The sequence below is a fragment of the Pangasianodon hypophthalmus genome, chromosome 4 (assembly GCF_027358585.1).
Source record: "Pangasianodon hypophthalmus isolate fPanHyp1 chromosome 4, fPanHyp1.pri, whole genome shotgun sequence".
Taxonomy (NCBI): domain Eukaryota; kingdom Metazoa; phylum Chordata; class Actinopteri; order Siluriformes; family Pangasiidae; genus Pangasianodon; species Pangasianodon hypophthalmus.
In genome coordinates this window covers 12067466-12090164 of record NC_069713.1, presented here as the reverse complement: position 1 = coordinate 12090164, position 22699 = coordinate 12067466, and the positions used below count along the sequence as shown (strand labels likewise).

The 22699-nt window shown below is 36.5% G+C and overlaps 1 protein-coding gene across 4 annotated transcripts; it reads left to right on the top strand.

Annotated features, from left to right (window-relative positions):
• LOC117597109 (butyrophilin subfamily 1 member A1-like) lies at positions 1–22698 on the top strand. Of its 4 annotated transcripts, none has more exons than XM_053233149.1 (8): positions 1–493; positions 973–1029; positions 3178–3443; positions 8305–8583; positions 8846–8947; positions 11554–11586; positions 13765–13791; positions 21722–22698. In XM_053233149.1, exons 1-8 carry the CDS (start codon positions 486–488, stop codon positions 22261–22263), a joined length of 1314 nt encoding a protein of 437 aa, XP_053089124.1. In that variant the 5' UTR covers positions 1–485; the 3' UTR covers positions 22264–22698. The 4 variants fall into 4 exon arrangements, with proteins under 4 accessions (XP_053089124.1, XP_053089123.1, XP_053089125.1 ...); XM_053233148.1 differs by having other exon boundaries at positions 3093–3443; positions 21722–22689; XM_053233150.1 differs by lacking the exon at positions 1–493 and adding an exon at positions 514–862 and having other exon boundaries at positions 21722–22693.
• The last annotated feature ends 1 nt before the right edge of the window (position 22699 follows it).

The window sequence follows — 22699 nt, the reverse complement described above, 5'->3', positions numbered from 1 at the left end:
ATACTACTCTATATGATTACATAAAGTTCATTAATGGAATGAGATTTTCACTTCTATGCTCTGTGGCAGTTTAAAAGTTTTTCCTGATGCCAGAGCACTCACTGTTACAGTAGTCTGTAGACTGAAATATCACCCATGTGCTGTTTAGATTATGGGCATACTCTGCAAAACACAGCATGAATATAGCATGAATATTTTAATTTGTAGTTTTTCTACATAGAAATCACTTCCATGCCAAAAAATATCCTAATTTAAATATCTGCTCTGTACTCTGTCAGTGTCTGGCGTAAAGGGCACTTTGATTAACATGAGTGTGCACTGAACACAGTGTTACAGCAGTCTGGTGTAAATGGGGATTAAGAGGAGCTCTGTTTGAGATTTATGTACAGATGAGGAGATGAGAAAGCTGGACAGACTGAAGGACTAAAGCTCTGCTGCATCACTCTCTTTAGGAAGACATGAAGCAAAAATCTCACTGACATCGAATGGCATTGTGGGTAAACCAAAGTTAAAATCACCAACATTTACATTAAAGAAGTTTAAATTAAAAGAGTCAACATGCAATATCATTACAAAATTAATCTTGAACGCCACTGAAGATAATTATAAAGAGTAATATGTAAATCCTTCAGGGTGGATTTTCCTTTTAATAACCGGGTGAGTGTTTTAGGTTGAATATTTGCAGCTAAGTTAGTCGCCTGGAAGACCTCACTTCCCAGCATGCCCCGTTAGAAAAAAGGGCGTGGCTCACAAACGAACGAAAACGAAAGTGAGATACAAACAACTGAAAATGTGAGCTGTGAGATGAAGTGTCTTTATTTTCCGCCTATTCTTACTGAGAAAATATAAACATTAAAAATGAGTAGGTGCTCTAAGTTTTTAATAGAAACGATATGAGATAAATTGTGCACCAGGTGTAATTAGTATAATGTTATTTATCTTGTGAAGCAATAATATTAAACTGTCTTTCAGGGATGTTTTTATTTGTGACTCTCCTGATCCTCTACGGCTTTATGGAATCTCAATCAGGTATGAAAACACCTATTGTGTGTGTGTGTGTGTGTGTGTTATAGTGAAGGCTATGAGAGAGGTTCTGTGTGTTTGGTGGAGTGTAAAGGCTGTTAATTGAAAACAGTGCTCTGTGACTTGCTGTAAGTGAAACCTGGTGTGTGGAAGCCCTGAATGTTTTAAACCTAGACCTGAATACATGATACCTGAATACCGGAAATTTAGTGCGGTGGAGGGAAGAGGAGTAAAAAATGAAGGTGGCTGTAGACTGGCAGAGAGAAACCCTCTCCAAGCGTCTTCTGTGAAACTGGCCATCACTTCTTCATTTTTATTTTATTTTTTTTTCAAGAAGAGAAGTAATGGTCCGGAAGTACACTGATTAAACTACAGTATGTCCGTATCCACAACACAGTTAGGCTAACGTTACGTGTTAAAGAAGAGTGAATGCACCATTACTGGTAATTGTTACTAGCACAGCTAGCTAGTCTAACTGCAGAGAGCTAACTTAAAATCAGTCTCAGTATGCACAATGCAACTTAAAATACACACTTCCCCACCGAATTTACTTCAAGTCAAGTCAAGAGGCTTTTATTGTCATTTCAACTATATATAGCTGACGCAGTACACAGTGAAATGAGACAACGTTTCTCCAGAACCTTGGTGCTACATAAAACATCGTCACTTCACACAACATAGAGATACGAACACAGAGCTGAGGACTAGACTAAGTTGTCCTAGCCACATAAAGTGCATCGTGTGCAGCCTAGTGCAAATAGTGCAAAACAAACTTATTAACTAATACAAACTCTATAACTAAAAAGATGTAAATACTAAAGAGTTATTGCCTGATCTAATACAGATGATAGAGCTGTAATTAGGAGGCGGACTCTTCTGGTGATGTTAATCAATAGTGTACTAACCATATACAGTATATCCACTCACCCTCCACTTTATTAGGAACACCTGTACACCTGCTCATTTATGCAGTTATCTAACTAGCCAAAAATGTGCCATACAGAATTTTTTTAAAATTGTTTAAAAATGTATTTAAGATGGAAAAAAAACATTTGCACAAACATTCATATGCTTTGCTTTGACACTTGAAATACAAATAATTAACAAATATTAAGAACACTCAGTAAGACGTGACGTCATGTTCAGGAGAAAATAAAGCTTTATCCCATTCTCCAGTAGTAAACTACTCCATCTTGGTAAAGCGCTGCCAGTGTTTAATCTGGTTTTACTGTATTTTTTTATCCTTAAGTTTTTGGTCACAGTTGAATTATCTGGCTGTTCTGGGCACTTAGGGATTTCAGACACATTTTTCTTTTTGAACAGACTGAGATGGGGAGGAGTAAATGGGGCATTGGGGAGTGTTTATGAAATGACAGACAAGAGGCTCATGTAAACAAAAAAGCACTCCAGACACAGTTTACCATATGAGTTTTCCACATAATACACTGAGGTCATGGCTTAAACCATCATTTTTTTATCACGTTTTACAGATTTTTCCAGGATATTTGTACAAGTAAAATAAGAAATAAAAATATATTGACTAAATACGACTATAACTTATTGCTACTTGCATTACTAGGCTTGTAAAATGTCCTTAAAATTGCAATTAAATTTGAATTTAGTATTTTGAGGAGTGTTAAACTGTCTGTTATGCTCCCTCAGACAGAGCAAACAGCAGCAGTAGAGCTACACAATGCAAGAATATCATGAGAGGTCAAAATATATTTAAGATTTGTTTAAAAAAAAGCTTTATTGTACATCTATACATCAAAATCCATTTGGCCAAATGGTTTAGGAAACATGTTTTGATGGACATAAATTAAGTAAATTAGTAATATATGGGACCTTCCATGTTTTTTTTTTTTAACTTTAAATATATAAATTTGTTCTGAAAGCCTTTTTCTTATTGTGTTTACCATTGGTGTTATTAGTTAAGGCAACAAACTAAATAAAAAAAAAAATCTGAAAATAAGGTATATAATTCAAAGTAAAATAAAATAAGCTCTGTCTTGATATTGATATACACTATTTGTTTCCTTTAAAAAAAAAAAAAAAAAAAAAAAAAACAGAGCGATTAAAGGTTTTTGGTCCAGAAGGTCCTCTTGATGCTGTAGCTGGTGAAGATCTGGTTCTGCCATGTTTTATCAAACCCAGCACGAGCGCTGTGGACATGACAGTGGAGTGGATGAGACTAGAGGAAGTGGCTTCATTAGTGCATCTCTATAAAGATCAGAAAGAGAAAAATGAAAAGCAGGCTCAGCCCTACAAAGGAAGAACATCACTGTTTAAAGAGGAGCTACAGAAAGGCAACGCTTCACTCAAACTCTCAGCTCTCCGAGTCTCTGATGAAGGAGAATATAAGTGTCTCATTGAAGACAAGTCCTGGTATGATGACATCACTGTTCACATCACTGTTAAGGGTAAGATCCATTTCTGCACTGAAGCTTTACACAGTGAATGTTATGCTACAATAAACTTTCTTTTCTCTTAACATCAATGGTTTGTACATAAATAATGCACATCCAAAATCTGTCTCAAAATCTGTATTTTTCACTGTGTTTATTTATTTATTTATTTATTTGAGAGGGTTTTAGAATGGGAGTTCACTCACTGACTGACTAAATCACAGGTTTCTATCCCTGCTCTTGGAGAACCCCCTTCCCTACACAGGGTTAGTGTTTTCCTGCTCTAACACACCTGCTTTAACTCAGGAAGAGCTGTTAATTAGCTGATTAGTTGAATCAGGTGTGTTGGGAGAAGGAGAAACACTAAAACATGAAGTATTTCAGGACCAGGGTTGGGAACCTGTGAATTAAATGATCTCCAGTACAGGAGTCACTCAGACATACACTCACTAGGTGGCGGTGTGCATGTACAGCGTGGCTTGGCTAATCAATAAGTAAAAAGAAAAAAATATGATTAACATGAGATTCAATTTATGCTTCAATTATTTATTTTTTTAAATAACATCCACTGCAGTGAACAGTAGATATTCATGCAGTGTATGATTTCGTTAGTTTGTGCTTCACTGCCATGTTTTCATATGCAGCTGTGGAACAAAGGCAGTAAATAATCTGCTACAGTTATCTTCATCAGTTTCCCTGTGCTTGTCCATTTTATTGTCTCCCAATAATATTGAGTTCAGCATTTTCCCGTTTCATTTTGGACACAGAAAACATGCCCATTTTTTCTTATTCTTCACACAGCTGCAATTATACAAAGATTCAGCAGCTGTGGTTTCATGCATGTGAAGCATTTGTCCCACTTTGTCTGTATTTTCCAAGTGTTTTGTCACCTAGCCTTCTTATCATTGAAAATAATGTAAACATATTTGCAGAATAAAACGTTCTGTAATAGTTTATAAGCTAATAGTATTTCTGAACTATAAATTCATTTTGTATAAACGATTTTGAGTTATCTGTAGTCTGAATAATTATTCAGTAGTTTTAAAATAATAATTCATGTTTACTTTACCCAATTTGAGACAGTATTATCTTTACGACACCTGCATGTTTCAGAATTGCTGCTGCAGCACGGTATCAGTTTCTGTGGGGACGGTTATGTATTAACTTTACTAACATATGACAGAGGAGCTTAATGTGCACCACAACATCATTCCCAGTTTGAACACTGTTTATTTTTCCTGATGAGTGACGGGGAAATAGATAGTTATGTGGATGATGTGAGAGGGTGTAGATGGTAAGAGTATTTCTTTCTTTGATTTATTTATTGTCTCCTGATGTGCCCAAACCAGGATCTTAACAACCTACAAGCCAGCAGGAAGGATTAGGGAAGTCATTTGTTTGTTTGCCTGAAGATGCAGTTACCTAACACAAGTTAGTTACTGTTACACATTACAATATACAGTTGGAGCCATAAGTTTACATATGCCTTGCAGAATCTGCAAAATGTTAATAATTAAAAAAAAATCAGAGGGATCCTAAAAACTGCATTTTGTTTTTTATTTAGTACTTCCCTAAATAAATAAGCTATTTCCCATAACAGATGTTTATATATAGTCCACAAGATACAATAATAACTGAATTTGCACAAATGAACCAGTTCAAAAGTTTACATACGCTTGATTCTTAATATTGTGTGTTGTTACCTGGATGATCAATGACTGTTTTTGTTTTGTGATAGTTGTTCATGAGTTCATGAGTTGAACATTCACTGATGATCAAGAAGGCAACACACTACATTGAGAGCCGGGGGGGGTGTAAAATTTTGAACAGGATGATCGGTGTAAATTGTTATTATTTTGTTTAAAGATGTTTTTTTTTCTTTTAGTACTGCTCTTGAGAAGCTAAATAATATATTTACATGTTTCCCAGAAGACAAAATAATTACAATTTACACCGATCATCCTGTTCAAAAGTGCAGGGAAATTTTGCTCATTTAGATTAAGCTGATGTATTCTCCACCAATATGTAAGGAAATTAGCTGTTTAGGTTAAGCTGTTGTATTCTCCACCAAAATATGTAGGAGAATAGCAGATCAGCTCAAAAGGGGAAATTTGTAAACTTAATATTTTAATAGCTGATCAACTATTCGTCCAGCGATAAGTTGAAATGAGTGTATTTATTAATTGTGTATGGGATATTACCTCCGTGGCCACCGGCAATAATATCCTAAATATAGTGAAACACTATATTAAGAGCACAGTAACAAGATCGGCAGTTTAAGGCAATAAATTTGAAGCACAGAGACACAAGACACTGGCCTTTATAAAATCAGACGAGACTTTATTACTATTCTAAAACACAGAAACTAATCTAACACACACACACACACACATACACATAAACAGGGGTGAAAATGGCTTTGAAAAGAGAGTGAATGAAATTCCAAGTTACTAGCAGTTTCTCAGACCATGATCTGACCGAACCATCAACTTATCAGTTATTTTAACATTCGCTTCGTTTAGAAGGGCTTTAAACTTGTATTAAATGCACCAGTTCAGCGAGAATCTGGAGGTACTATACTTGCGTTTGTGTTGCCAGGGATTCCCTCGTTGCGTTGTTGTTTGGAAGGAGTTTCCGGCAATGTTGATTTGTCGGCGGTCTGGTTGGCCTTATGTAGCGTCTCGAAAGACCAATGAGGAAGATAAACAGAGTGAGGCGCGAACCCAGCGGAGTCTCGTAGGCGGGTTGCAAAACTTTGAAGAATGGTTCACAGCGGTGCGAAGGCGAGAGTTGGAGGCTTTTCAAGAACCAGTCTGGATGCGGAGTCTCAGAGCAAGCGTGATCTCCTCGTGATGAACTTCTAAAGCTCTTGGTTGATGAGACTTCCTTCAGATGTGGATGGAGACTCTCTTGAGCTGTTAGTTGAAGTGGACTCTCTGAAGATGTTGATGGACTCTTGCACAGGTGTTTTGGATGAGACTCTTGGAAGATGTTGTGGATGAGGCTCCAAAGATGTGTTGGACTCTCTCAAGGATGGATAGGATGAGACTCTTGGAAGATGTTGTGGATGAGGCTCCAAAGATGTGTTGGACTCTCTCAAGGATGGATAGGATGAGACTCTTGGAAGATGTTGTGGATGAGGCTCCAAAGATGTGTTGGACTCTCTCAAGGATGGATAGGATGAGACTCTTGGAAGATGTTGTGGATGAGGCTCCAAAGATGTGTTGGACTCTCTCAAGGATGGATAGGATGAGACTCAGAGTTTCCTTTGTGTCAGGGGGTTTTAACCCTTTCCAGTTGGGCTGACCCCAAAGTGTTTGCTCCGATCAGCAGGATCTTGGGGCAGGGTGTAAACTGTATTCTCCTCCTCTGACACTAATTAACATTCTGGTCTCTGAGTTATGTGCTTTGCAAACTTTGCATAAGGTTAAGTTAGAACTTTGTTAAGGAATTTGGTAACATGCATGTAATACATCTTACTCAACTTTACATTATACCAACCCTTAGGAAATTCAATAGTGATCACACACATACCAAACATGACATACCTGCTGTTATTGATACACACACGAACACTATGGTCCCTGTTAAACGATTAAAAAGCATTATAATGACCTGGTGGCTATAAGTATGACACACATACGGAATGACATTAAAAGAGGCAACAAGTTTCCAAACTATGGTGCATCATCTTAAAAGTCACAACATCCTTATAGGAGATGTGAAGTAGCCTTATGCAGTCTGTTAAAGCTGGGTTCTGTGGAATGTGTGAAGGGTGGTGAACTTTGTGTTCCTGGGGAGAACAAAGGTCTCATTCCATGAGGGTCCTTGGGTGAGTCCCCCCCCCCTTTCTGTAGTTATCAGTTTTAGCATCGTGTTGGGTGAGCCATCTGGTCTTGGCCAGCGGCCTAGATCAATAAGTTTGACAGAGGTGCCTCTTGGCTAAGAGGGTTCGTCCTCTGGTCAGGGATGTCCTATCAGTTGCTGATTGTTCACAGGGCAGTTGAAATCCAGCAATCAGTAAACAAGTGGTAATTAACTTGGGTCTGCAAAGTCTGGGAGCAGGATTCCTAGCTTTATGGCTTCTTTGCTTTCCTTGCCTGTTCACTTCAGATCCTACAAAAGTTTACATCCCCCTGGCTCTTATCGTATCGTGTTGCATTCTTGAGAATAAATAAATGTTTGCACCTTTTGTAATAGCTGTGTATGAGTCTCTCAGTTGTCCTTAATGTGAAAAGATGGATCCCAACATCTTATAGCCACTGTTGGAAAGAGGTCAAATACGCAGAAGATGCTGGAAAACCAAATAACGTGCAGGACCTGGAGGATTTTTCTGAAGAAGAGTGGGCAGTTTAACTGCTCAGGACAAACAAGGGCCTCATGAACAACTATCACAAAACATAAAAACAGTCGTTAATCATCCAGGTAACACACACAGAATTAAGAATCAAGCTTATGTAAACTTTTGAACTGGTTTATTTGTGTAAATTCAGTTATTATTGTGTCTTGTGGACTATATGTAAACATCTGCTTTGTGAAAAAGCTTATTTAGGGCAGTACTAAATAAAAACAAAATGCAATTTGTATGATCCCTCTTTTTATTATTATTATTATTAACATTTTGCAGATTCTGCAAGGCTGTATAAACTTATGACGCCAACTGTAAGTAGATTTATGATGTAAAATTAATTATGGTTACTGTTACTAACATACTGATGTGTATTAAAATGGTAATAGATGCTCATTTAAACTGACAATGAAAAGGAAATAATAACCTCAATTGGGAAGGTTACATGACTTTTTTTTTATTTTGAGGTTAAAATCTTTATATGATTTCACTATATTTAAAACAGTATTTTTTGTTTAATGACTATAGTTCTGGGAAGCCACCCAGTGATCACGATGGAGAGTTATGATAACTCAGGAGGGATTAATCTAGTGTGTGAGTCCAGAGGCTGGAATCCTGAACCTGAGGTTCTGTGGATGGACAGAGAAGGAGCCACTCTGCCTGCTGAAGCTACACAGATACACAGAGACACCGAGGGCTTCATTGTGAAACGCCACGTCACTGTTTATGATTATAGCGACTCCAACAGATTTTACTGCAGACTTCAACAAAAACATCACATGATGGAGGCAGAGGTCATCATTAATAGTAAGTGTCAATGATGAAAAACTCTTAGATATAGACTTTAACATTCTGCTGTAATCATTACAGATGAGGTGATTAAAGATGAAACATGAGCATGATGAACACACACTATTTTTGCATTAGAGCTTATGCATTATTTTTTATTATATCTATTAGTGATTTTGCTACAGTTCTGTCTATAAGAGTGTGTTTTGCAGTTATCAATAATTCTTGCACAGTTTCTTAAAAAATTATCTGTAACTCTGTAAACTTGGTTTCATTTTAGGTAAAGTCTTTGGTGTTTGGAAGTGGGTTGTCGGCATTTCAGTTTCAGCATGTGTTATTGCTGTCGGATTGATAGTAACTGCGGTTATCTGTTACAAGAAAGGTAATATTTAAATAATTTCCCTTCATAACATCTCTAGCTTAAATTATACTGCACTTTATACCATTGCTTTACTCCACAGATTCCCAACTCTGGTCCTGGAGAATCTTCTGTCCTGCACATTTTAGTGTTTTTCCTGCTCTAACACGCTCACTTTAACTCAGTAAGGGCTCTAAATGAGTTGATTATCTGGATCAGGTGTGTTAGAGCACAGAAAACATTAATATGTGTAGGACAGGGGGTTCTCCAGGACCACGGTAAAGAACCTGGCTTTAGTCAGTAGTACACAGGAGTCCAGTTTGCCGTGTTCTCTGTGAAGAGGATGATTTAATTCAGTCCTGTCTCAAACTCTTACCTCTGTCTTTTCATTTATTCACTTCCATTACCACAAGACTTTTTCAGAAAAGTGTAATAATATTTCATTAATGAAAGATTTGGGAAAGTACCGAGTCTCACCTACACATCAGAATGTTATTACAGTGAATTCACACGGAGGATAATTAATTAATTAATTAGTCATGACATCAACGTTGTTTAACTTTAACACATCTTTCCAAACTGTCGAAATAACATTAACATTGTCTTTAGTTCCAGCTTTTGGCTTAAGTCTGGAAAATTATGCATATCAGCATATTAATATTTATGGCTCAGCAAATGTAAGCATTTTAGGCCAATCTGATGAATAGATGGTGATTTGTGTAAAACAAAAAAAATGTTTATGACAAATAGACTTTGTCATAAATAGTTTGTGCTTATATTATGTTAGGTGTAATAATCATAAAAATATATACACAAACTCATAATCAAATCAAACCACTTTATCTCCAATCAGCAGAGGCTACAGGAAATTAAAAAAACAGGCTTCTTCTAAGCTCACTGTTTTTTCCATGAGCTAATATACTAGTGCACTAGTGTACTAGAGCCTCCATTCAGCAGCAATCAGGAGCTGGAAGAACTGTGAGTAGAGAGCATGTTGTTCTGTCTGTCAGCACTGCATGCTGTACTGCTGTTAATCCTCCACATAGCCGTGCCAGTGCCACAGTGTGCAGCTCTGATGTTTCTCAGCACAGCAATCACACTGTTGCTGCCCAGTGGTGCTGTGGCTGAGTGGATTGTAGCTGTAGTACTGCAGATTTATTAAAGAGCTCCAGACAGAGAAATCCAGAAAACAAAATTCAAATATCTGAAGGCTAAACACAAAACAATAGAACAGTCCAAAATGGATTTCCTCCATTTTCTCCATAAAATGATAGACTGTGCTTTGTGTGTGTGTGTGTGAGAGAGAGAGAGAGAGAGACTGATGAAAGAATGACTATAATGTTGCGACCTTTCCTTCATTAATAAATCAAATATTTCAATTGTTAGCACATTGCTGTGCTATAAGTGGAATAACACACTCTTATTAATTTCGCATAACAGCACGGCCTGTTGTATGTTCTTTCTTAGCTAACATTTTATGACATAATTTGTACATAAAATTACATAAAACTAGAAATCTACTTGAAGTGTTGCTCAGTATTTCAAGATATCACTGTGCAATACTGTTTCATATTTAATAGGTAACTGTGCAGGAACTAAGCAGGGGTGAATGAATAGTACTACATTAGCAGTTACATAAGTACATACATTAGTTTCAGTCCACTAATTTGATTGGACAAGCGGTGTTCCAGGCGAGCTGATATGTTGTTTAACAGCACTGGGACATTTCACTGTTTGTATCACTCCGCTTGTCTGTGTTTGCTACATCAAATTACAATTCTAGCAATAGTGAAAACGTTGCTGCACTTACTACAATCTGTCAGTCAGTCTGTGTGTTACCATGGCAACACACACTGCTCCAATCAGCATAACTTTACCACTCAGACACTTCATTATCATAGAGATAAATAAAAGTCCACACCTCAGGTATTGCTGATCATGACCAATGGCCACTGATTCAAAGAATGGCGCAGGGGCACCAAGAGCCATCACAGACAAAAGGGGATAGCCTCAGTTAACATGCTTGTTCGACTCAAAATAAAGAGAACAGGAACTGGCAGGAACCTCCTACTAGAAACTCTGCTCAACATAATCATTCAGCTCATGCTATACACATGTAGGTCACTCTTAAATTTGTATTCCTACACACATCAGTCACAATACATTATATTGCTTTTGTTGAAAATTATTTAAGGGCAGAAATTACAGCTCCTTCTCATGTTTATTTAAATGAACGCTACCAAATTATGGGCAGCTCAGGTCATGTATCCAGATTTGGACAAGAGGAAGTAAACAGGAAGGAGGCTTATGGAGTGAAATCAAAGTCAGCAGAACTGATTTCACTCCATAGAGGGTTCTGTAAGAAGAGTAGAAAACACATCAGTCACAATACATCAAATTACTTGTTTTCCTTACGACTCATAACTGACCTGTAACATCATGTTCCACTTTGTGAAGTGTGCTTAATCATTTAACAAATCTATAACATCAGAAGACAATTACATTTCATAACTGCAATCTGATTTGTGTTGTACATTTACCTTATCACTATATTACACTGCTTAATCTGCTTATACTTTTATTTACAGAGAATTTACACAAAATACTCAAAACAATTTTATCTGTTTTAGTCTCAGGGCTTCAGAAGGAGAAGAGATACGCAGGTGAGAATGAACTTTTTTGCTTCAAAATCATACTGATTAATTAATGGGAGGAAACTTAACATAAATTAATCACCCTGTTAAAATGTAAGATAATGAAGCACTGTACAAGGTCTAGACATGAAAAGACATGCAACATGTCTTTGTCTGTGTGTGTGTGTGTGTGTGGTCTGAAAGGAACACACAGTAAATACACATTTAGAAATTACTGATAATGTACAGTACATGGCCAAAAGTATGTGGACACCCTTCCTAATTACTGAGTTCAGGTGTTTCGGCCACACTCATTACTAACACGTGCATAAAATCAAGCACATAGCTGTTCAATCTCAATAGACAAACACTGGCAGTAGAAACACTGGGTCATACTAAAGAGCTGAGTGACTTTAAACGTGTTGCTGTCACAGGATGCCGCCTTTGCCCCAGGTCAGTTTGTGAAATTTCTGTCTTGCTAGATCTGCCTCGGTCAACTGTAAAGATACGTTCACACTAGCGAGCACTAAAGGGACAGAAGGCCATTCATATTCTATGTACAAATGTGACAAGTAGTTGCAATTTCAGTGACAGTGAGACAAGCGACATGTCAGCTGAGATTTTCTCCTTTATTCCAATTAGATATGATGTGGTAAATTCAAACAACTGGCTCAAACGATTCCTCGGACTAATATGGTGCACGTGGAACTATATTTTTTCATTCCTCCCTCACAGCTTTAGTTCCTACCTGCAATTACTTCCTCTGTACTGCATAATTTTAAATTTGTTCTCAAACTATTTACATGTGGTTAATGTGCACATACTCAGATTTTGATCATGGGTGTTTTTATACCCTTGAGTTTTACCATGTAGAAATTACAGCACTCAGAATTCATTGTGCTTCTGCCATCAGCAGTTACATTATCAGTGAAGATGAGTGAGCCAGTACCTGAGGCAGCCATACAGGCCCATGTTTTACAGATGAGGTGGTATGCTTTGGATTTACATTTACAGCACTTATCAGACACCTTTATCCAGAGCAACTTACATTTATACAACAGAGCATTTGAGCATAAAGGGCCCAGCATTGGCAGCTTGGCAGTACTGGAATTTGAACTCGTGACCTTCTGTTGAGTAGCTCAACATCTTAACCACTGACCTACCTGAGATCCTCTGAGATCCCTGAGATCATGGGCACTCCCTTTTTACCTCCACAGTCTGTTCTTGCCATTGCTCTAATACAAGTTAATCTTGGTCTTATCTGTCCACAACACCTTTTTTCCAGAACTCTGTAGGCTTCTTTAAGTACTTTTTAGTAAACTATCCTGGCCATCCTGTTTTTGTGGAGAACTAGTGGTTTGCAGTGTAGCCTCTGTATTTCTGTTCATGAAGTCTTCTGCAGGCAGTATTCACTGACAAATCCACACCTGCCTTCATTATGGTGAGAATTCTTCTGTCATCAGCTGTGGAGGTTTTCCTTCGCCTACCAGACCCTTTATGGTTACTAAGCTCACCCGTTCTCTCTTTCTTCTTAATAATGTTCCAAACAGCTGAATTTTTTTTAAGCCTAAAGTTTTATTCTTGTCTCTCAGCCTTATAATGTGTCCTTGACTTTCACTGGCACAATTCTGGTCCTCATTCTGACAAACAGCAAAAGAAGACTCTAAAGGTGACCAAATGCCTGGAATTAGATGCTGAGATCTCTTATACCTGCACTGATGAAGCAATTAAACACACCTGAATAATCACTAACACCTGTGAAGTCCTGCGACCCAAATATTATGGTGCCTTGAAATGAGGGTGTATGTAGAAAAAGTGCTGTAATTTCTATATGGTCAAACTAAAATGTATAAAAATACACTTTATTAAAATCTGAGGATGTGCACTTTAACCACATGTGAATTGTATGAGTACAAATTTAAAACTGTGGAGTACAGAGGCAAATAAAAAACACACACACACACACCTTTGCCTCAAACATTATGGAGGGAACTGTGTATATTTAGTAAGAGGAAAAGATTATTAGATTTATATTTCTCTTATTTCTTTACATTTCTACTGATGGCGATAAACCTGTTTCTGGTGTTTTAAATATTGATTTTTTTTTTTAATGGTTTGTACTTTTGGTCTATTTATTTTATTGTTATTTTTGTTGAATCTAATTGTACTTGGTTAAATTAATATAAAATATTGCTTCATGTTTCACAGAGTTGATAAAGAAGAAGTTGTTTGCAGGTAAAAACAATTTGACCTTTTTATCTTCAGTACAGTTAACTTACATTGTCTACTGTATTTACTATATTCTGTGTGTGTGTGTGTGAGAGAGAGAGAGAGAGAGAGAGAGAGAAAGAGCGAGAGTCAGAGAATGTCTAACCTCAGGAACTAATTCAGACAAAGAAATGCAAAGGCAGTAATTTCTAACCCATGTCAAAATAAAAGTATCCAACACAGGGAAAAAACCCCAAAAACATTAGTTACCATCCTTAAAATTCAGAGGAAATGACAGATTGTAAAAACACAGGTAGTAAGTAGACTTATAACACTGGATAAGAGGTAATCAGTTTAGTCTATTAGCTAGTATATAAACATTTTCATGCTTTTCTCTCTTCTCTTTTATAGCCATAGTGAGTAAATGGGGAAACAGCTTTGCTGCGAAGAGCTCACACACAGCGAATTTAAAACTTTACATTTTCTAAGATTTTTTTTTTTTCATGGGACTTGCCCTTTTTTATTAGCATTTTTATTTTTATTTCTGTTGGAGTTCAGGGAACGGCCCTCTCCTGGTTCAGGTCTTATTTGTTCGTTATCAGCTTGTAGATGTAAATGGTGACTTCTCTAGGCATACTAAGGTAAAGTTTGGAGTTCTGCAAGGTTCTGTTTTAGGCCCACTGCTTTTATATATGTATATATATGCTACCTCTCTGTAAAATTATTCATGAACATGGTATTAGCTTCCACTGTTATGCTGATGACACACATTTATGTTTCAGCATAGTGTAGATTAACTTACCAGTAACCAGTAACTACCAGTGGAACTTACCTTATTGTCTGTAACTTACCAGTTCTCATTTCTGAATGTATGGATGATAGATGCAACCATGTAGCGGCTGAGGTTGGGCTGAACTCTCTGCCCAGCCTCCCTCATACTCAATCCATGGTTCAGCAAATGGTTACCAATGTGGCCCTGATCTCATCTGAGACAACTGTCCTTCCTCATCCTCCTCTTACTCTCACTTCTTCATCTCTAACTCTTGCTTCACCATTGACTTCCATTTTCCTCCAAAACAGGAGAGCTCATCTGTGGCCTTTTATAGTGCTAAAGCTCTGATTTCTAAGTTTACAATTCAGCAACTCTTGTTTACACCTGTGAGGAGTGGGTGTTGCCGGTTGGTGTACTGTATAGAGTTTGGCATTGTGATTGGCGTTGCTTTCCAAAGGGACTAAAGAGATTTTAGTTTTGAATGTTGTGTCTAATGTAGATAAATGTGTGTAGTGTTTTGCAAAAAGTGTGATATAGAATTGGAAACTGAGTGTAAAGCAGGAATTGTGCTTGCAATTTAGCAGACTTGGTTTAGGGATTTGGTGCATGAGTTTCAGGTTTCGGTGACTGGGAAAAACTGTAACATCCTTGAAAATCTTTTTTCAGTGTTCAGAGAGTCATCTTTTAAAATTCAGATTTAAAAAAATCAAGTTTCTATATTCAAATTTTTTTTTTCAGTGTTCACAAATTCAGATTGAATAATTCAGTTTTCAGATATTCAGATGTACAGCACACAGCCATCATTTTGTTTAGTTTTTTATTGAATGGCTTTTAACATTGCACCATGCATGCAGGTGTTTTTATTAAATGTTTAGGTAAAATGGCTTTTAGCATTGCACCATGCATTCCTCAACCAAATGCAGTTCTGTTCTTCAGCTCTGGGATGAGTCCGATCTCCACTCTGAAACTGAAATTTCATGTTATTATATCCTCTGATTACAGTGTATGAGTCTCGGGGGAAAGGAACAGTGTGGTCTCTGTTTCACAGAAAGTAATCTCTTTATTGAACTAGCTTGCTACACAGCTGCACACTCCAAAGAAAAGTATAGGTGTATTACTGTATAGGTTGAAAAAGTATAGGTTACTGAGCATTGTCAATCACTGTGGCTTCTTCAAGCGACAGTTCCAGCGAACAATAACTGGGTTTTGTGAATAATGTTAACAAGACCACAGCGTAACACCTAGCTACAAGAGCCTACAAGCCTCCAAATGGATGGGCCAAAAAAAATGCCAAAAAATAAATGCCAACCTTTACACATTTTGCATAGGAGCGTCGCCTTTTAACAGCACAAATGCATAAATACGCCAAAATAGTAGTCTTGTTGAGATGAGCCAATCAACATGTGAATCCAGAATGATTGATAGGTGTGCAGGTGTTTTGAGTCTCTGCTTGAAATATGCCTTGATACGGTGCTGTCACAGTAAATCTGTCACAGTAAATGAAGGTTGTTTTTTTTTTTGTTTTTTTTTTGAGAGTCAAAAACAGCACTTTCAAGCTGAGAAAATGCTGAAATTTATATATACAGTACATATACGTATGTAAAAAAAAAAAAATGAAACCAAGATAAATCATGTCAGAACTTTTTCCACCCTCAATATGAAATTACAACAAATACACATGAAAAACAATCAGAAACATTTTATGGAAAAATGTAAAAATTACAATAACCTGGTTGCATAAGTGTGCACACCCTTTTATACTGTAATTGGGGATGTGGCTGTGTTTAGAATGAGATGAGACAAATTCCAAAAGGTAATTGGTAATAAAAGTAATAATTCCATAATGCCAAAAGGTATGTTTGGTGCAAAAAAAAAAAAAAAAAAAAAAAAAAAAAAGCACATCATCAAAAGAGCACCATACCCACGGTGCAGCATGGTGGAGGCAGCATCATGCTTTAGGGCTACTTTTTTTCAGCCAGAACTGGGGTTGAAGAAATCATGGAGGGAATCATGAATCAACAAATACCAGTTGATTTTAGTGCAAAACATGCAGGTGTCTGCTATTAAGCTGAACATGAAAAGGGGTTTCACCTTTCAGCACAACAATGACCCAAAGCATACATCCAACTCAACACAGGAATGGCTTAACCAAAAGAAGATCAGTGTTTTTGAATGGCCTAGCCAGAGCCCAGACCTGAATCCAACTAAAAATCTGTGGGGTGACCTGAAGCGGGTTGTGCACAGAAATCATCACAAAAACCTGCAATTTTAACAGGGGATTGTAGGCTTTTTATATTCATTGTGTGTGTGTATAGACAGATAGATAGATAGATAGATAGATAGATAGATATACACACAGTGGGTCCATAAGTCTCAGCCCAGTAGTGAAAATCCTTCTATTTTGCATTCTTTTCTAATGTAATACAGCAATTGCAATTTTCAGTACAAATTACAGTATATTTCTGGCAACAACTTGAATGAAAAGTAGAATCTTTGAAATATTTAAATGAATTTTAGATTTTCTTAGTATTTGGTATGTCTCCCTTTTGCTTTAATGACAGTGTGCACTCGAGCTGGCATGGATTCCACAAATTTTTGCAAAACCTTATGATCCATTTTAGATCAGATCCATTGGAGTGTCATCTGACATAAAGAGATTAGGCATGAGGAAAATCTGACCGTTTGTACAAAGCAGTTAACATGGTCAATGTCACACATTCGCTTACATTTAAATAGGGACCTAGAAATAGTGCAGAATCTTGTATGTTAAATAATTTTTTAATATACATTATAAATATGCCTACAATGAATTGTAAAATGTAACACTTCACAAATAATGTTGATGGTGATTATAACTGGAGAGAGATTTTAAACTCTGTTTGCTTGCTCTTCTGCACTGCGGTCACACCATCTCCTCTTCTGAATATTTGTGCTCCTGCGCATTTACAGTCGCCCGATAATATTCCATCCATTCTCAGAGATATTAGACTGAAGATCACAATTATTAGGTAGATTTATTTTATAATTAATATGATGTACATTCTATAAAGACGTCTATTTACAGTTTTAAAAGTCTAAATAAATAACAATATCAGTCTGTCCTATATATTTTAGTTCATAAATGATATATTTAAGTTTTTTTTTTACTTAATGTTCACTGCAGTTATCACCTTCCATTGTTCTGCTGTATTATAAGACATTATATTATGAGGTGGGGGTATGTGGGTTCTGTTGAGGGGGGCACGTGCGAGTTCTCAAAAAAGTTTGAATACCTCTGGTCTATAAGAATGTACTTCTTTGAATTTCAGGCCAGTTTGTACAGGAACATGGTAGAAATATGGTTTGATTTTGGAGATCAGTAAGGCAGTGTTCAGGTCGTGGAGCAAACTGATGAAAAACTAGTGCTGAGCAATAAAACAATATTGATTAGTATCGCGATAAAGTTTTCCTCGATAACGATGATAAGCTGAGGGATTCAAATTTGCTAGACTTTCATTTCTTTTTTCCCCGTCTTGTTGAAAGAGCTAACGGATGCATGTAGGGTTGGTGCAAAGCTGGTACAACAGCCAATCAGGCTGCACACTGAACTGCACTTGAGGGAATCACTTTGAGTAGAGAGAGGCCTGAGAGCTAAAGTGAAGATGAAGGTGGGTCATCTACTCTTGATGACATTGTTCCAGAGAAAGACCACCACACTTCCGGTTCAGATATCTGAAGCATTACGAAGAGCAGTTAAGCCCAGAATACAGTTCAGGGCCATATCCCATGCAGAGAAGTAGCGGAGAAGCTCAAAATCAGTGTTATGGGGCAGAGACTGATGGGTACATGATGTGTGAGATCAATGTCACGTCAATGTCACTGTTGCCCTGGTTTTGGAGACTTAGTCATGCGGTTCTTTAAAAATGGTGTTTCAATTTAAGTTCACCTGTGGAACACAAGAGAGTGTGGAAGTAGGTCTATATGTGAGACAGGATATGGTCCAGTATGATTTACTAAAAAAAATAGCTGTATCATAATTAGGCCCTTAGGCTAACAGCAGCACTATCCAGCTAGCTAACATCAGGCTAACTATTGTATTGTGTTAATTAGTAGCCACGTTTTCTAAAAAGTCAGATACCATCATGCTAACTATATTAGCCTATATAACTAGCCCTTAACCTAATCATGCTGATAGTATTCCATTCATTCTCAGAGATTTTAGAGGTCAAAATTATTAGATTTATTTTATAATTAATAAATATGATAGTTTACATTCTATAAATATGTCCATTTACAGTTTAAAAAGTCTAAAGAAAAAAACATATCAGTTTGTCCTATATATTGTAATTCATAAGTATGATCTATTAAAGTTTTTTTTTTTTACTTAAAGATAAAACAGAGTCAGCTGATCCTTTTTCTATTCAACCATCCATACAATGTCAAATCATCATTCTTCTATGATTATAAATGTTGTTGAAATAATAATAAATATTAATAATAATAAATCCCCAGAAGCAGGAAAATGGTTTAAAGGCAGCACCAAGTTTGAAGTTTGAAATTAGGGGCTGGGGTTGTCCCTTAATTTACCACATGGAAGGTGGAAACCTGTAACCTGTTTCAGGGCTAAAGATATGATGCCACTAAGTACAGTGGAGAAATAAGAGTTCTTCCATGTAGATCTGTATAATATTTTGTAGACTGTGTAGATGTATATTATGTTCTGGTAATAAATATTTAAATATTGTAAACAGTAATGAACACTTGCTTTATTCAGTCAGCATTATTTAGAAGGATATTCTGTAAAAAGTGTGACAGTGTTATGAAATTCTATATTGTAATAATTATCCAGATCGATCAATATAGAAAGATTTATTGTTCCACAACCCAAAATCAGTATCATGTTAATGAACTTGGCTCGAGGCGCATTGCTTGCAAGTAAAAACCTCCTGAAATCTTTCTAAAAGAATCAGTAAGCTTATTTATATCAGTTTATAACACATTATCTGTCCTGTCTGAATGTACTCGTATTCAGTTACATCACTAAGAGGTAGAAAGAGCAGCACTGACAGCATGGAGTGGGAAATCTGCCTCTGACATTTCCACTTCAGTTCATAATCACTCTCAACTAGAGGTGTGTGTGGGGTTTTAATCCTTCTTATGCTGTCATTATTTTTGTTTTTACCTGCTTATTGTGATGTCTTTGGGGTAATTCACCCTTACCTGTTCACCACTAGAGGGCGCTCCAATCTGAGACGTTTTTGAGTTGCCAAGAATAAAAGAAAGAAAACACTGTGTTGTGGCAGCCATCCTGGTGTCGTGTTTGTGTTCCTGAAACGGAGAATAGACATAAATCAGTGTGATAAAAAGGACACAATATCCAGATAATAATCATTAGCATACTAACGCAAACATAACACAAATTGGTGACGAGTGCAAAGTTCCCGCTGCTGTTATCAAGCTGTCAATCAAGATTACACAATGGCTTCTATCATCGGGCATGTCGAGGCATTGGACGAAGCGAGGGAGCAATGGTCGAATGGTCTGAGCATTTTGTCGAGGCTAACGACATCAGTGCTGATAAACGAGTAGCAGTGTTTCTCAGTGTCATCAGGGGTTTTCTGATAGGAGTGTGTAAGTGTAGAGTGTGTGATCTTTCACTGCCATCTAGCGGGCAGATAATATAACAACTTCATAAAACTCTACAGTTTACTCTGTCGAGATGAAACTCCTCAAACTTCATATCAGTCATTTACATTAAAAACAGAGGAACAAGAAACAAATAAATAACTCCGTTTTTTTTTACACAAACTCGAGAGGAGACTGATAAAAATCCGGTTATATTTCTTTACAGACAGTGGATGATTGTTTATTTGGTAATTTAAAAATTATTATAAATTATTAGGTGTTGTTGCTAAGCGCTGATCGGAAGTAAACGTTACACTAGCTACTTTTATTTTGGTGTGAGTTTGAAAATATCTGCTGAGAAGTTATGTGTGTCTGTGTATGGGAGTAAGAAAGTGACATAAAGATTTGAATATATATATATATATATATATATATATATATATATATATATATATATATATATATGTATATATGTGTGTGTGTGTGTGTGTGTGTGTGTGTGTAGTAAATAGTAGATAGAATAGTAGATAAATAGAATTGTAAATAGTGAAAATTAAAGACCATTACATTCATAATATTGAAATATATACGGTTGGAAATCACATCTGTATTTATTTTGAATTAATATCCTTGAAATTCAAGTTATCTCTTTTTTCAGTGTTCAGAGATTCATATTTTAAAAATTCAGGTTTTCAAAAAAAAAATCAAGTATCTATATTCAAATATATTTATTCTGACTGAATAATTCAGTTTTCAGATATTCAGAAATCTGTATTCAGGTTGCTAATTTCAGAGCTCAAATTCAACCAATCAAATTCAGGCTGCAAAATTCAACACAGAAAAACCTCAAGTTTAACATCCGGGTTACTCAGGGCTAGGCAAAGGCAATCGAGCCTGGAATGCGTTGTTACCGTTTTGCATCTCCTGTCATTAAATGCTTCCCCCTCTCGGGAGCGCGCGCCTACATCACTATAGCAACAGAACAGTGAGAAGGCAATCATGGATTTGAATCAGATTAATAAAGAAATGTGTCTTATGAGTAAACTTTTGAGTAAATCACTGTTCTTTACTCTTCACTGTGCAGCTTTATGATCTGATTGAATTCAGCTTCACTTGAAAGATGAACGATTATAAATGTTAGTAAAACATTGTGTGGAAGTAATGTATTATTCTGAAAGAATGATTTGTTCCACCATGTATGTGGAAAAGTGATGAGTATAAAACTCTTTGTCTCTCAGAGGTGAATGTTGTTGTTGTGCTGGACAAAAAAGTCTAAGAGATTTATAATCATCTCATGTTCTGTGACTCTTTCTCTGTTTTTCCTGAAGAACAAAAATTACAAACACAAATAAATCACTAAAGTAAAGTTTCAGAAGGAAAACATTTTATATTTCTCATCTTTGACAGACTCCTACCATAAACTGTACAAGTTTTCTCTTTTTACAAGAGATCATTTAAAAATGTTTCATTATTTAATCTTCTACAAATCCCCTTATAAATCCTAATGAATATGATCCACTGGATGATGATTTAATCTTTTTTACCTGCATACTCATATCACACACTGTGTGTTTCTCTCAGTGGATGTGACTCTGGATCCTGATACAGCTCATCCCAATCTCATCCTGTCTGCTGATGAAAAACAAGTGACGTGTGGAGACACAGAACAGGATCTCCCTGATACACCACAGAGGTTTACTTCTTATTCCTGTGTTGTGGGAAAGGAGAGTTTCTCCTCAGGGAGATTTTATTATGAGGTGCAGGTCAGAGGGAAAACTGCATGGGTATTAGGAGTCGTGAGAGAGAACATTAACAGGAAGGAGTGGATTCCATGGAAACCTCAGAGTGGATTCTGGACTGTGGAACTGAGGAATGAGAATCAGTACTGGGCTCGTGCTGATGTTCGCCTCACACTGCGAGAGAAGGTGGAGAAGGTGGGGGTGTTTGTGGATTATGAGGAGGGTCTGGTCTCCTTTTATGATGTGAAGTCCAGCTCTCATATCTACTCTTTCACTGCTCAGTTTTTCACTGAGAAACTCTATCCTTTCTTCAGTCCTTGTTTAAATGAAGGAGGTAAAAATTCAGCGCCACTGATCGTCTCTCCTGTATTTAACACTGAATGAATTTTCACCTCACACATTTAATCATCTATTAAATGGTGAGAATAAAAAGAAATATTTTACTTTTTTGGTGAATTTTAGAAATACATATTTCCTTTTAAAGTGCTGTACAGTTTATTTTAATACCTGGGGTTTGTTTTTAATTTTAATCCTACAGTCTGTTTTTTTACACATTATGATTGTGGAACTTTGTCATTACAAATCAAATATTAATAAAGATCATTTACAGTTCACACTGAGTTTTACTGCAGAATTGAATCTGATCAATAAAATGGATTAAGTTCAGCTGCTGATGTCTGTGTAGATACAACCGAACAAAACTGTTTCTCCTTCAACCTCCATCAAACACAAATACAATCAAATTCATCTTTTATTTAGAAATAAAAATGTCAGGGTTATTCTGTTCTTAAAAAAAGAAAGAAATGAATGAATGAATAAA